The sequence below is a fragment of the Lacerta agilis genome, chromosome 5 (genome assembly GCF_009819535.1).
Source record: "Lacerta agilis isolate rLacAgi1 chromosome 5, rLacAgi1.pri, whole genome shotgun sequence".
NCBI lineage: Eukaryota > Metazoa > Chordata > Lepidosauria > Squamata > Lacertidae > Lacerta > Lacerta agilis.
This window is the reverse complement of record NC_046316.1, coordinates 40,536,507-40,548,613: the sequence shown is the minus strand read 5'-3', so window position 1 is coordinate 40,548,613 and position 12,107 is coordinate 40,536,507. Positions and strand designations below refer to the sequence as shown.

Below are 12,107 nucleotides of genomic sequence, written 5' to 3'. Positions count from 1 at the left end.
ATAAAGTCCCAGAATCAGAAATTTTTCGCCTTGTATTTTGATTTCAATAGCGATGTATCTCCCTTCTTCATCTTTAAATAGCTGTTTTGGGCTATATTTCTCCTTTACATATAATACCACTCCTCTCTTTTTGACCTTGTCTGATGATATGAACTCTTGGCCTAGCTTTTTGTTTTGTAGTAATCTTCTATGTCGCCGAACTATGTGTGTCTCCTGTAAACAAATGATGTCCAAATTCTTTTTTTCCAGTCCATGAAATACTCTGCGTCTCTTTGGTCTTTGGTTCAATCCCCGTACGTTCCATGTCATTAACTTGAGCGCCATTTTCCTTTGTTAATCCTCTCCTCCAGTTGCTTCTGCTTTTTTATCTTCCTCCGGGTCCTTTTCACTTGGTCCTGGTATCCCCGGTGGTGGGAATACTCCTGGACGTCTGTGTAGAGATGATAGATCCAGTGACCCTTTGAGTTCTTCCAGATGTTTGTCCAAGAATTTTTGCTTTTCAGCCAGGGATTTGATTCTTATCTTTTTTCCTTCAAATGTAAAAGCAAGACCTTCCGGAAATTCCCAGCTGAAGGAGATGTTGTTTCTTCTTAACTCAGCAACCAGATCGTTGTATGGAATTCTTTTGTCCAAAAAGAATCTGGGGATATCCTTATAAAAGATGACTTTACTCCACTGTACCACCAGGTTGTTTCTATAATGTAAATCCAGAAAGAAGTCCCTGTCGTTTCTGTCATGCAACACAAGCAGACAGTCACTAACTGTTTTGGCACCTTTCTTCCCTCTGGCTCCTCTAGGCCCAAATCTGAAGGCCTTCACTATGCGCGCTGCAACGTTTACCTCTTCCAATTCCCAGTATGACGAAAATAACTTCACAATGTAGGCTTTTAGGTCTTCTCCTTCCAATTCCGGAAGACCCCTGAGGCGAATGTTCCCCTCCCTCTGGTGGAGTTGAAGAAAAGCAAGAGACTCTTCCACAGTTCTCTGTCGTGTGCCAATTCTCTCTAGATTCTCCAAGTCTATATTGTCCAATTTCTGTTCCACTTTTTTTATTTATTCTTGAACCACTTTGAATTGCTCAGAGTCCTTTTTCAAGGTTGTTACCTCCTGTGCTATGTTATTTATTTGGTCTCTGTTCTTTTTTACATTCTCCTCAATTTGACCAATCGATCTCTCCAAAGTATCAGTGGAATTTTTTATATCAGCTTTTATATCAACTTGGAGTTTTTCTATTGCAGAGTTGACTGTGGCATTAACTGATGTGCTGATTGTATTAACCGAGGCTTGCGTTTGCTTCAACCCCTCAGTCACACTTTTGAGTCCTTCTGCTATTTCTGCTACACTTGCAGCTAATCTCTCCATTTGTTCCTGTAAAGTCAGGGAAACAGAGCCTTTTCTTTGTGCAGAGCTAGATGTTTTAGATCTAGTGCTCTCATGCATGTCCTGTGGGCTCTGCAATTGTAATCTCAAGGTCACTCCAGTTGCTGTGGTAACCGTTTCAGACATTCACAGTAGAAAGCCAACAGTCTCAAAAATAAACACCAGGTGGCCAGCAGTTCCCTTCTGAGAACAAAGAGACTGCTGAGCCAGGAGTCCCACACAAGTCCAGTAGTCAAACTTCTAGGCACAGAGTTTCCAATTTTAAAGTCTCAAAATACTTTACAGTCAAAAAGAGTTTAGTTTTTAAGTAGCCCAAGCCAGCAACTATATTTCCTTTGCAGTGTTACCACCAAGTCTTTATAATTCGTTGTAGCTGGCCACAAAATATCTAAAAAGTCTCCACTGGTAAACAGTCACTGATACAATAACAAAGAGAAAAATGGCAACAATTTACTGCAGCCCGCTACCGGCCCGGAATCCTAATCCTGAGGGAGAGCGGTGTCTTCTTTTGCCATATCTCCTGCTTTTAAGTCTTAAAACAACTTTAAAACAACTTTTAATCCACTTTTTAAAAGTTTGGCAGAGTTCGCAAAACTTTTCCGTTAGTCGCGGCTTTGATCTTTTAGCGCTACCAAGCTCCGGCAAACAGCTCAAAGGGAGCAGGCTTCCTTTTGACTTTTCTCTGTAAGTTATTATTCTTCAAAGTTCCAAATCAGTTTAAAATCATTACTTACAGAGTTTCTTCTGCAACTTCTGATCAGGAAGTGTCGGGTGCTCGAGTCTGGCGGGATCGCTGCTTTGATCCTCCGAAGGCAGTCACCTCTTCAGTCCCGTACCGGGCTCCGCTCGCCTGATTTTCCCCCTTACGAGGGTCAATCAGGAGCGGGGACGGCACGTCTGGGACCCACAAGGATAACGGTCCACGGGACGCTCTTCCCGTGGTTTTAAGGGACCCGTGGCGCAGGCACGGAGGTCCCTAAAGCCTTGCGGAGGACGGAGCCGTCTGACTCCCGTCCGCCATTGACCGGCACCAAACCGGAAGGCCGAATATTTATTGTGTATTTCTGTCTTGGATTTAGATTATATGTCTATGTAAGTTTAGTTCCAAAAATATAAGTAATGTTTACTAGAATAGGAATGAAATAAGCTTTTAAATATATTCACTCTGAAGATCCATTTCATGTTCCTTTTCCACTGGCTCATTTCTACAAGTTACTGCTTGTATAATCGGTCTACTCATGAGAATAATGTGATGTCAGTTAAGAATCTTACGGAACTCTCAGTGGCAGCTCACTTGTAATGAGAGGTGGCTATTGTGTTCATGCTCTGCTTTTCTAAGGCATCCATGAGAATGCATTGTTGGACTAGATGAGACTTTGGGGTCTAATCCAGCAAGGCTTGTACATTCTTAGCTTTTTTGGTTGTGCTTTTTTGCATGCCCTGTAGCCTTCCTCATGAAAGATGCATCTAAAACACCTGTGGGTACTCTTATCTGATGTTACTTAATACTTATTTGAGTAATCTGCTAGTGTAAATAGGCAAGTAATTATTCTGAACCAACATGGTCTCACCAAGTTAATCAAAACTTTCTTGTTTAGACTTAAACCCTTGATACTGAGGGGAACAATAGAGACCATGGTTAGTGGACATGTACTTCTCACGGAGTTGTTCAGCCTGTTTTTACTTTTATAAAAGGTACAGCATGGGAGGGGGGAGGTGAGTATAGGAGGTTCAGATTGCAATTGAGTTCATTGGATAACGTATGGAGAATATGCAAGCTAGTGGTGAAAATGTTCACTTATCTGGGTACATGCTGCCAGAGGGGCTAAAATACTAGTGATAATTATGTTTAATAATAGGTCATATGCTGTTCAGTTATTGCAGACACCCTGTATTCAGAATCAATAAAAAGTATTCAGTACCTACTATGCGCCTTGACATAAATATTAGTAATGAATACAAGCCTGTCAACAACTTATTTTGCTATGCAATGATTGAATTCTGTAGGCTATTGACTACTATCTGAAGGCCTTGAGGTCCCTGGGTGAAAGGGAAGTTCATCCTGCTGTTTGGGATTCTGTCAACTGGGAGCTGTCTACCACCTACTTTACTATGGCAACTCTGCTGCAAGATTATGCTCCCTTATCCAGAAAGGCTCAAGAACAGGTAACATTGTGTGTGTGTGTGTGTGTGTGTTTTAAGAACTAACCATTCCTGTATCACTTAAAATAGAAAAAAGGAAGAAGGACTCACATTCATGTTGAATATAGCATTTGAATCATCAATAGAAAAATTAGGTGACCATGATGATGATTGCTGCAAGAATGGTTTCTAAGTATTTCTTAGCTATATAGGCTTTTTACTTACCTTGAGCAAATACTATTCTGGATCCACACGTCCTTCCACAGTGGAGACATAGGTTTCCGGGCAGGAGTTGATCACTGTGAAGATTTGCCAAATGTGCCTTCCTCTTAGCATGTTTCTCCCTTTCGTCCTGAGTTCGTGCTGCTTTGGTAAAGGCTATTCTCCAATTGGAGCACTCGCAGGCCAGTGTTTCCCAATTATCTGTGCTTATAATGATTTTTTTTTTTTTAAGATTTGCCTTGAGAGCATCTTTAAACCTCTTTTGTTGTCCACCAGCATTTTGTTTTCCATTCTTAAGTTGGGCATAGAGTAGTTGCTTTGGAAGACGACAATCAGGCATCCAAACAGCATGATCATTCCAATGAAGTTGATGTTGAAGAACTATTGCTTCTTCCAGTACACTGACATTAGTTTACCTGTCTTCGCTGTACAAATGTTACGGGAGTAGGAGCAGTATTTCTTAATTTCATGAACCAAATAAATAAATAATGCCAAATATTATACAGTATTTTGGGAAATCCATGTATTGCAAGGTACTGATATTACAAATTTTGAAATCTTTTTCTTTGTGTGTTAGATAGAAAAAGAAGTTAGCGAGTCAATGATGAAATCCTTGAAATATTGTGATGTTGACACAGTTTCTGCACGGCAGCCCCTTTGCCAGTACCGGGCAGCTACAGTTCACCACAGGCTGGCTTCCATGTATCACAGCTGTTTGAGAAACCAGGTATTTGTCCAAAGAGAATCTACAATAATGTGTCTTTGATGGTGCACACTTAATATATATTGGTTAGTATATATCTCATATGTAAACAGAGGGGCATAGTGTTTTATTTTTAAGGTACAGGTTTGTTGCATTTGTTTAAAGTGTGAATTTCTGACTTGTTGATTTATGGCCACATCAATGCCTGCATAGCACTATTGGCTTTTCCAGGTAGTTGGTAAACTTATTTTATTCTCAGTAATTATGCCAGCCTTGATACATCAGCAGTAGCAACATTGTGTGGTACTCTGGCAGGAAGACGTTACTACATCCAGTAGGATACTAAACATATTTAATAGCACATATATTTTTATAAAAAGAATCTTATAAAAGAGTCACAAGGAGAAATTGATTTCATATGCTTCCTGCTGAACATGTATTTTCTGTAAATATTTAAGCAGTTATGTAGGAAGCATGGTTAAAGGGGGGATATGCTTTACCATAATACATAAAACTATGCTTTTTATTCACCTGAACAAATTTTAAACAATTTTTTTTTGTTAAAGGTTGGTGATGAACATCAGCGGAAACAGCATAGAGTACTAGTAGATCTTCATTACAGTAAAGCTGTGAAGTTTTTTCACCTCCTGAAGGATGTGCCATGTGAGCTTCTTCGTGTACAGCTGGAAAGAGTAGCATTTGCAGAATTTCAGATGGCAAGTAAGCTGAACAGTTGCTGTATTCTGAATAAATACTATCCAAACTTTTTTTCAAAAATAAATGATGAGCAGCAGTTCCCTGGGATGAAACAGAATTTGCTAATTGGTTCACTGGACTTGTCTTAAACTCAAAATATTATTAGACAAAGAATTTGGTAATTGACAAGTACTTAGTATATTAATATCATTCTTATCTACTTCTAGGTCAAAATAGCAGTGCTGGAAAACTAAAGACTTTGTCTGGGGCTTTGGATATCATGATAAAGACCCAGTCTGTATTTCAGCTCATCAGAAAGGAACTTGTTGCTGAATTTGAACAGGTAAACTACCTTATTTTTTGAGATGTCTGTGGTTCTGTCATGTTCCATGATTGTTTACACTGGTTTAGAATTGAGTAAAAAATGTGTGTTTGAATGGTTGTGTTATACTTAATGTCTGTATTTTTAATTACCCCCAGCAGCTTTTTTTAAAATTTCCCTATAATTACATAATTACATACATGTGCTGATATTTATCCCTTTTTTTGAGCAAAACTGTATACCACTTTTCAAAATGAAAGATTCTCCCCAAAGCAGCTCACAGTGGTTTTTTTTTTTGTTAAGACTAGAGAAGCATTTTAATAAATGTCCTTTCTATTTAGAGACTTGATGATAGCAAAAGCAATGTGGAAAGTGTGCCTGCTGAAGACTCATCCACTAGCCTCAATAAGGAAGAAATTGTAAAACTCCTTGGTATATTTGAGTCTCGATTGTCTTTCCTCCTCCTTCAGTCCATCAAACTGCTTACATCAACTAAAAGGAAAGTTGGGTAAGTCAGTACATGGTACTATTTCTCTTAACTTCTTTGCATTGCATGAATGGTTTTTTTTTTTAATTGAGCTTTGGATCCAAACTATATCATTTACAGAAAGAGAGAGCAATAGCATTGTTCTGCAGAGTTCACTCAGTGCTATAGCAGGTGAGGTTTGTAGTAGTACTACATAAACAGACCCATTTGGGGATTTAGTTTTTTGTGCATTTCTTGCAAAACCCTGTAGAATGATGTGTAAAAGACTCGTTCCTTGAAGAGCATATTGAGATCCAGCCAAGAACTTTGTTTTGCCTTTTAAGCCTATTGTGTATTGCAGGGCTGTCCAACTTCCAAGAGACTGTGATCTATTCCCCCTATAAAAAAACTGCCAGTGATCTACCCATTAGATTGACCAAAGATGTTGGATTTTTTTTAGGGAGCCAAAGCTATTGAGCTCCCCCCCTTTGCTACATTGGTGAGGGTCCAAAGGCAGACCAGGAGCTAACACAGACATCCCACAATCGTCCAGTATATTGTGATTGACCTGTAGGGCACGCCTGGTGTATTGTATTAGTTTTATGTTTGGCGTATTTGGGGAAATGTTTTGTGTATCAGCCTTTTGTGGTGATACCATGTATTCAGTCAGGAATGGAGAAGAATTGGGATTGATGTTTCTGTAGGAAAGGCATTACCATTGCTTATGGTGCCTACAAGGATCAAGCAAGCTCTGTTTACCTGCATTTACAATAAACCTGCAGCTCAGGAGGAGGAGGGAGGAAAAGAGAGTAAATAAAATGCATGCTGTTGCTGTGAGGTAAAGCTCACTCTGTATGTAAGAGCTGGTAGATAGTACAAAATATCTGTTGTTTTCCCCAGCTTTAAGATTATGTTATGTTCATAGAGCTAGGCGAAAAGAAAATGGGGTTTTGATTTTTATTTGTGCAAGGAAATTGCAAGAGTAACTTGGAGTGACAGTCACTTAGAAATCTATCCACATGGAATTGTTGACTTAGAAAGCTCTGAAGTTGTGTTGGCATGTGTGCTAAATATAGTATAGCAACTGCAGTATTCCAAGTGCAAAGAAGCTCCATGGGGCAAGACAATCAATACACGACAGGACAGAGTAATAGCAGAGAGTTTGCTGTGCTTCTCTTTTTTCAGTTTTTGTATTAGAATTCTGAGTCTCCACAAGGTGGCAGTATAAATACAGAAGGCCAAAACATAGGTTTTTTCCAGAATAATTTGTTTACTATATAATATGTTAACACTTGTAATTGTTCATGTTGTAGTATATTGTGCAGATTTGGAAAGGCTAATAATGTCATGGAAAAAGATTTAGATTTTTGTGTATTCTACTCTTTGAATTACTAGTAATTCTCTTTAGCTTTTTCTAAAGCCTGCACACATCAATCCCAGCAGCATTATTTTTAAATGTTAATTTTTCAAGCTTTCAAAAAATGACAGCAGAAGGGTGCTGTAGCCATTTCATTGTAGCTGGAGCCACATCAGAATTGTACTTCTGCCATATCTGTGCTCAGTTTTCCTCAACCTCATAATGTTGCCAATTAATATTACCATATATTTATTTACAGACAAAAATGGTTTCATGGTGATTGCAGGAATATAAAACAAGTAGAAAATGACCTAATTATAATTAAAGCAGAAGAAACAAAAACCAAAGTGATCCAGTATTAAATACAGCAGGGGTGGCCAACTCCCAAGAGACTGCGATCTACTCACAGAGTTAAAAACTGGCAGTGATCTACCCCCTTTTTGGGGATTCAGGTCAAAGTTGTTGAGCTTTTATTTAGGGAGAAAAGCCCTGTTTTGGGGGGTTCAGGTCAAAGATGTTGAGCTTCTTTTAGGAAGGAGGAAGGCCCATTATTTAGGGGTTCAGGTCAAAGATGTTGAGCTTGTTTGACAGAGGAGGAAAGCCCTGCTTTTGGGGGTGCAAGGCAAAAATGTTGAGCTTTTTTTAGGAGAGCCAAAGTTGTTGAGCCAGTGATCTGCCGCAGACCCACATGACCCAGAAAACTGTCTGTGGACAAATGCCAGCTCCCTCGACCTAAAAGCGAGATGAGCGCCACAACCCCATAGTCACCTTTAACTACTAAACAGCTTTATGTATCATTTGGAATACATATGCACCAGCAGTGGAATATCAATGCATAAACCATCTATAATAGAGCAATGCATGGATAAAATAGCTGCTCTCTCAATTATAAAATAACTGTGCTGCTTGGCAATGAAACAGTTTTAAAACACTTATTAAAAGAAATGCTTAGTTCTGGATATTCTAATAGAATTCATTGGAATTTTAAATTTACTAACTGGTCTGTCTGCATAATAAATAAAGCTGTCAATTCTATTTGCCAAATGTTAGGTATTTAATTGCTTCTTGCTTTCTTGGATCAAAGTATTTCCAGTGGCAATGCTTTCTCTGTATAGTTCTGGATAATGCTAGCTGTGACAGTTGTTCATTTTTGAGCACATTTTATTAGTGTCTAAAAAAAGATGGAGAACTTGCACTAACAAAAGCAAAAGATCTAAGCTTATTCAACACACCTGAGTCCCTCTGACAATTAGCACTGTGATGAAGCATGATGAAAGAGAAAGGTTTTGCTAAAAAGTATTAATGTAGAGGTACACGGAGGCAGGTGCATACAATGAGCTATTGTGGTGAACCCAAGTAGCTGAAAAAGAAGTTGCCATCAAAAGAGAATGGAATAAACGGAAAGATTCAACCTGGACAAAAGTTAGATTCCATTATCACTTGGAAAGTGCAAGTGTTGCATACTTTTGAGTTGCACTGATGAGAACATGAAAAACAGGATAAATGGTATTTGCTCCAGGTGGCAAGGGGGGAAGTGGGGATGAATTGTGGTCCTGCTGTCTCCCAAGGGTTACTGCTCATCTAAATTCCCTTCTATTAGCTCACAGTACAGGATCTTCCCTTGCACTTAAACCTACTTTCCTATGATAGATGTAAGGGAAAGAATATGCTAATAGGCCCCTTGTGTCCGCATGATTAAGGAGGATGTGGTAGTGGTAAAAGTCTAAAAGTGGATAGGTTTTGATCCAACATACTGCAAGCAGAGTCCTGCCACCCCAAAGAAAGCTGCTCCTAGGGTAAAAGATGTGACACAAGAGGCTTCATTTGGCAGGGGGAATATGTGTAAATCAGGGGGTCTTCTCTTTGCACAAATAAAAGTACATCTCATACACATTATTGCTCTGTTGGAGCCAAGCCATTATCTGCAGACTTTGTTTATGCATCAAGTACTAGATTAACCTAGTTCCCCCTTTTCTTCCAGAGGTAACAGTGAAGAAGAAGAAATTCTTAAGACCAATAAGAATGTTTATTCACTTCTCTTGCGATCAGCAGCAAATAAAAACCTGACTCTGCTAGAAAGAACAGAAGTTGTTTTAAACTTATTGGAAAAGCTGACTCGGGATAATGAAGGCAATAATCTGGGAATTCAGTGACCCACCTTAATGCTTGTACATGTTGCAACCATTGAATCAGTGCCTTGCTCAAAAAGGGATTTGTGGTTCTCTTCCATAGATTGCCTGCTTTATTTATATTGTTCCATATTTATAAGATTGTACAGTTGGAAAATAAAACTATTGTTACCCTTTGAATGCTGTTATGAATTAGCATATATTTTTGTTTTTACACTTCTGGGTTTGTTTTGAAATGCTCAAAGAGAAATGTACAGTTAGTTTATTTAATCTGAACTGTAATGGGCTTTGTATTGTTGCAAAGCAGAATGGTTTTGCTAACACTGTACTCTGTTTCACCAGGGGTGGGGAACATGGGCCCCTACAGCTGTTGTTGGACTCCCAACCATCAGCATTCGTGACCACTGGCTGCATTGGCTGGGCGTGATGGGAACTGGAGTCCTGTCACATCTCAAAGGCCACAGATTCCCCACCCTTGTGTTACAGCAAAAGTCCCCTTTGCTGTTTCTTTCCTCTGTGCATTCTCTGCTAAGCAAAACGTCTGTGAAAGGCACATGCCAGCAGTATTAATTAAAACCATAACATTACAATTACAGATTCCTGCAAAAATGTGCCTTTTGCACTTCAATGCAAACACTTAAAATAGACATTACTCTGAGAAATGAAATGGGCTTGTTTGTACCTCACTGTCACTTTTTCAGAAATGTTAATAAACAGTTGTATATTGAAGAAATTTTATTAAAAATTTATCCCACTGGTTAGCATTTCATTTCTGTTGTCTCATTTTCCTCCCTGAAAACCTCAAAGGTATCAATGCATACAGAGGTTGCTGTGTTTGTTCTTTAGTTGGTTCTTTTGTAGAGGTTTGTAACATCATCCGGGAACACAAGTTCTAACCAAATATTCCGAGTAGCGTGAAAGATTGCTCATTCTTACTTTTCCACAGAATCACTTTCTGTTGCCTGCTTTGTCTTCTCTTGTGTGTGATCAATAGGCTATATTATCCTGTATTATTTATTAGGTATCATATGCAGTGTTCCAAATTGTGACCCTATGGTGTCTTTGCATGTTCTAATTGGGCCCAGATAGTCACTGCATTATATGACTGAGCTACCAACCAATAGTTCTCTCATCTTATTCTGAGTCATTTTGACTCATTGGCTTGGATCCTAACTTTTATTTTGCTTTTGGTGTTTGGGGAACCCTTGAGTGGTGTGGAGAGCTGCAGGCATGCCGCCAAGGGAACATGGTTTCTTATATAAAGGCTACACTATGTTGGTTATTAACAACCTGATTCTGTAAGCATTTTCTACATAGTAGCTATATAGATATTTCAGTGAATTATGTTTTAAATTTGCAGCTCCAAAAAGATGTACAGTATAGTCCTTATCTGGACCACCTGGAGTGCATTTCAAGCATCACTTCCTTTGGCAGTTTGATATGGAGTTGTTTCCAGCTGCAGAGAGCATTTTGTAAAATGAACAGTTCCCTTCCTTTCTTTTGTCCTCCATATATGCCCATGGGATATGCTGTGGGCTAAATTGTCTGGGTCTACAGTGGGAGGGCATAATTGTCCCAAAGCAGGTGGGGGAATCTTGCACAAGATTCTTCTGCCCAATATCTGGCGATTCTCCTCCACCCTGTTCTGGATTATAGTAGAGTCCACAATGTTTGGTAGGTCCTGCTGAGCATCTAGAGAGACTTTTTGTGGAGTATGGAGGGGGGCAGAGAAGGAAAGGGAGATCAAATGAGCTACCCTAACTTGTGCTTGTGCAATGTTCAATACATCTCATGAGCACAAGAACTTTGCTACAGGTAAGCTTGGAGAACACTTGTGGATTTTCCTCTAATAATTGGAATTTACCTCTTTTAAAAAGATGTTAAATGAAAGGCCTCTCATAAGTAGTACCAATAGATGGTATTACCACCAGTGTAAATAATGTGGGATAACCAGCCGCATATAACCATTATGTTTAAGTCTAATTAATACATGAAGGGGTTAAAACTAGAGTAAGCTCTCTTGCCATGCTTCTTGAAACTTGGGAGGGACTAGCTTATCAAGCCTTTGTTCCATCACTCTACCCAAGATGCTCAGGATGTAAAGAGATCCAAGCTGATTGCTCCAAGTTCAGATTTCATGGCTCTAACTTTCTTGAGTTTGTATACCAATAATTTAGGAACTTTCAACACTGTAACTAAACCAAGTTTTACTGTCTGTGCAACCTTTTCTGACTGCTGTATGGAAAAGCACACAAACCTGACCCTTGGTTTGTAAGTAAACCATTTTTAACTTAACCAAATGTGTGTCTTTTCTATGCTAAGGGAAGAGGGAAGTTTTGAAACTCACAAGGACGTATTTTAAAAGTCTAGCAGCCTGTATTTCCACACTTTAATTTTCTGCATATGTGGTGAGTTTAAAACCTCTGCTGGGGTTTTTGCCCCAAACCTGGATTCCCTTTTCTATATGCCTATTTTATTTTTTCCTTGCCGCCAACAAATAAAAGTACTTTATAATTCTGTTGGTGGCGTCTTGCCTACATTATCCTCTTAATGACAGTGATCTTTTTGATACTCAGCATTTTATGTCAAGCAGAGTAATAGTGATTGTTCATATGTATGAAATATCTTCCAACTATTGTAGATAACTTTATTATTTTGGCTATTGTCTAGAAAGAGATTCTGCTAGAGTT

At 39.0% G+C, this 12,107-nt stretch overlaps 1 protein-coding gene across 3 annotated transcripts in view; it reads left to right on the top strand.

The window, feature by feature from the left end:
- The window catches only part of EDRF1 (erythroid differentiation regulatory factor 1), a 35,223-nt gene extending 25,042 nt beyond the window's left edge, over window positions 1–10,181 (top strand). For all 3 annotated transcript variants that reach the window (XM_033149439.1, XM_033149438.1, XM_033149437.1), the window contains 6 exons: window positions 3,388–3,546; window positions 4,322–4,471; window positions 5,014–5,167; window positions 5,371–5,486; window positions 5,807–5,973; window positions 9,270–10,181. In XM_033149439.1, the coding sequence (XP_033005330.1) occupies window positions 3,388–3,546; window positions 4,322–4,471; window positions 5,014–5,167; window positions 5,371–5,486; window positions 5,807–5,973; window positions 9,270–9,441 (918 nt within the window). In that variant the 3' untranslated portion in view covers window positions 9,442–10,181. The remainder of the gene's footprint in view (window positions 1–3,387; window positions 3,547–4,321; window positions 4,472–5,013; window positions 5,168–5,370; window positions 5,487–5,806; window positions 5,974–9,269) is intronic.
- Window positions 10,182–12,107: the final 1,926 nt, after the last annotated feature.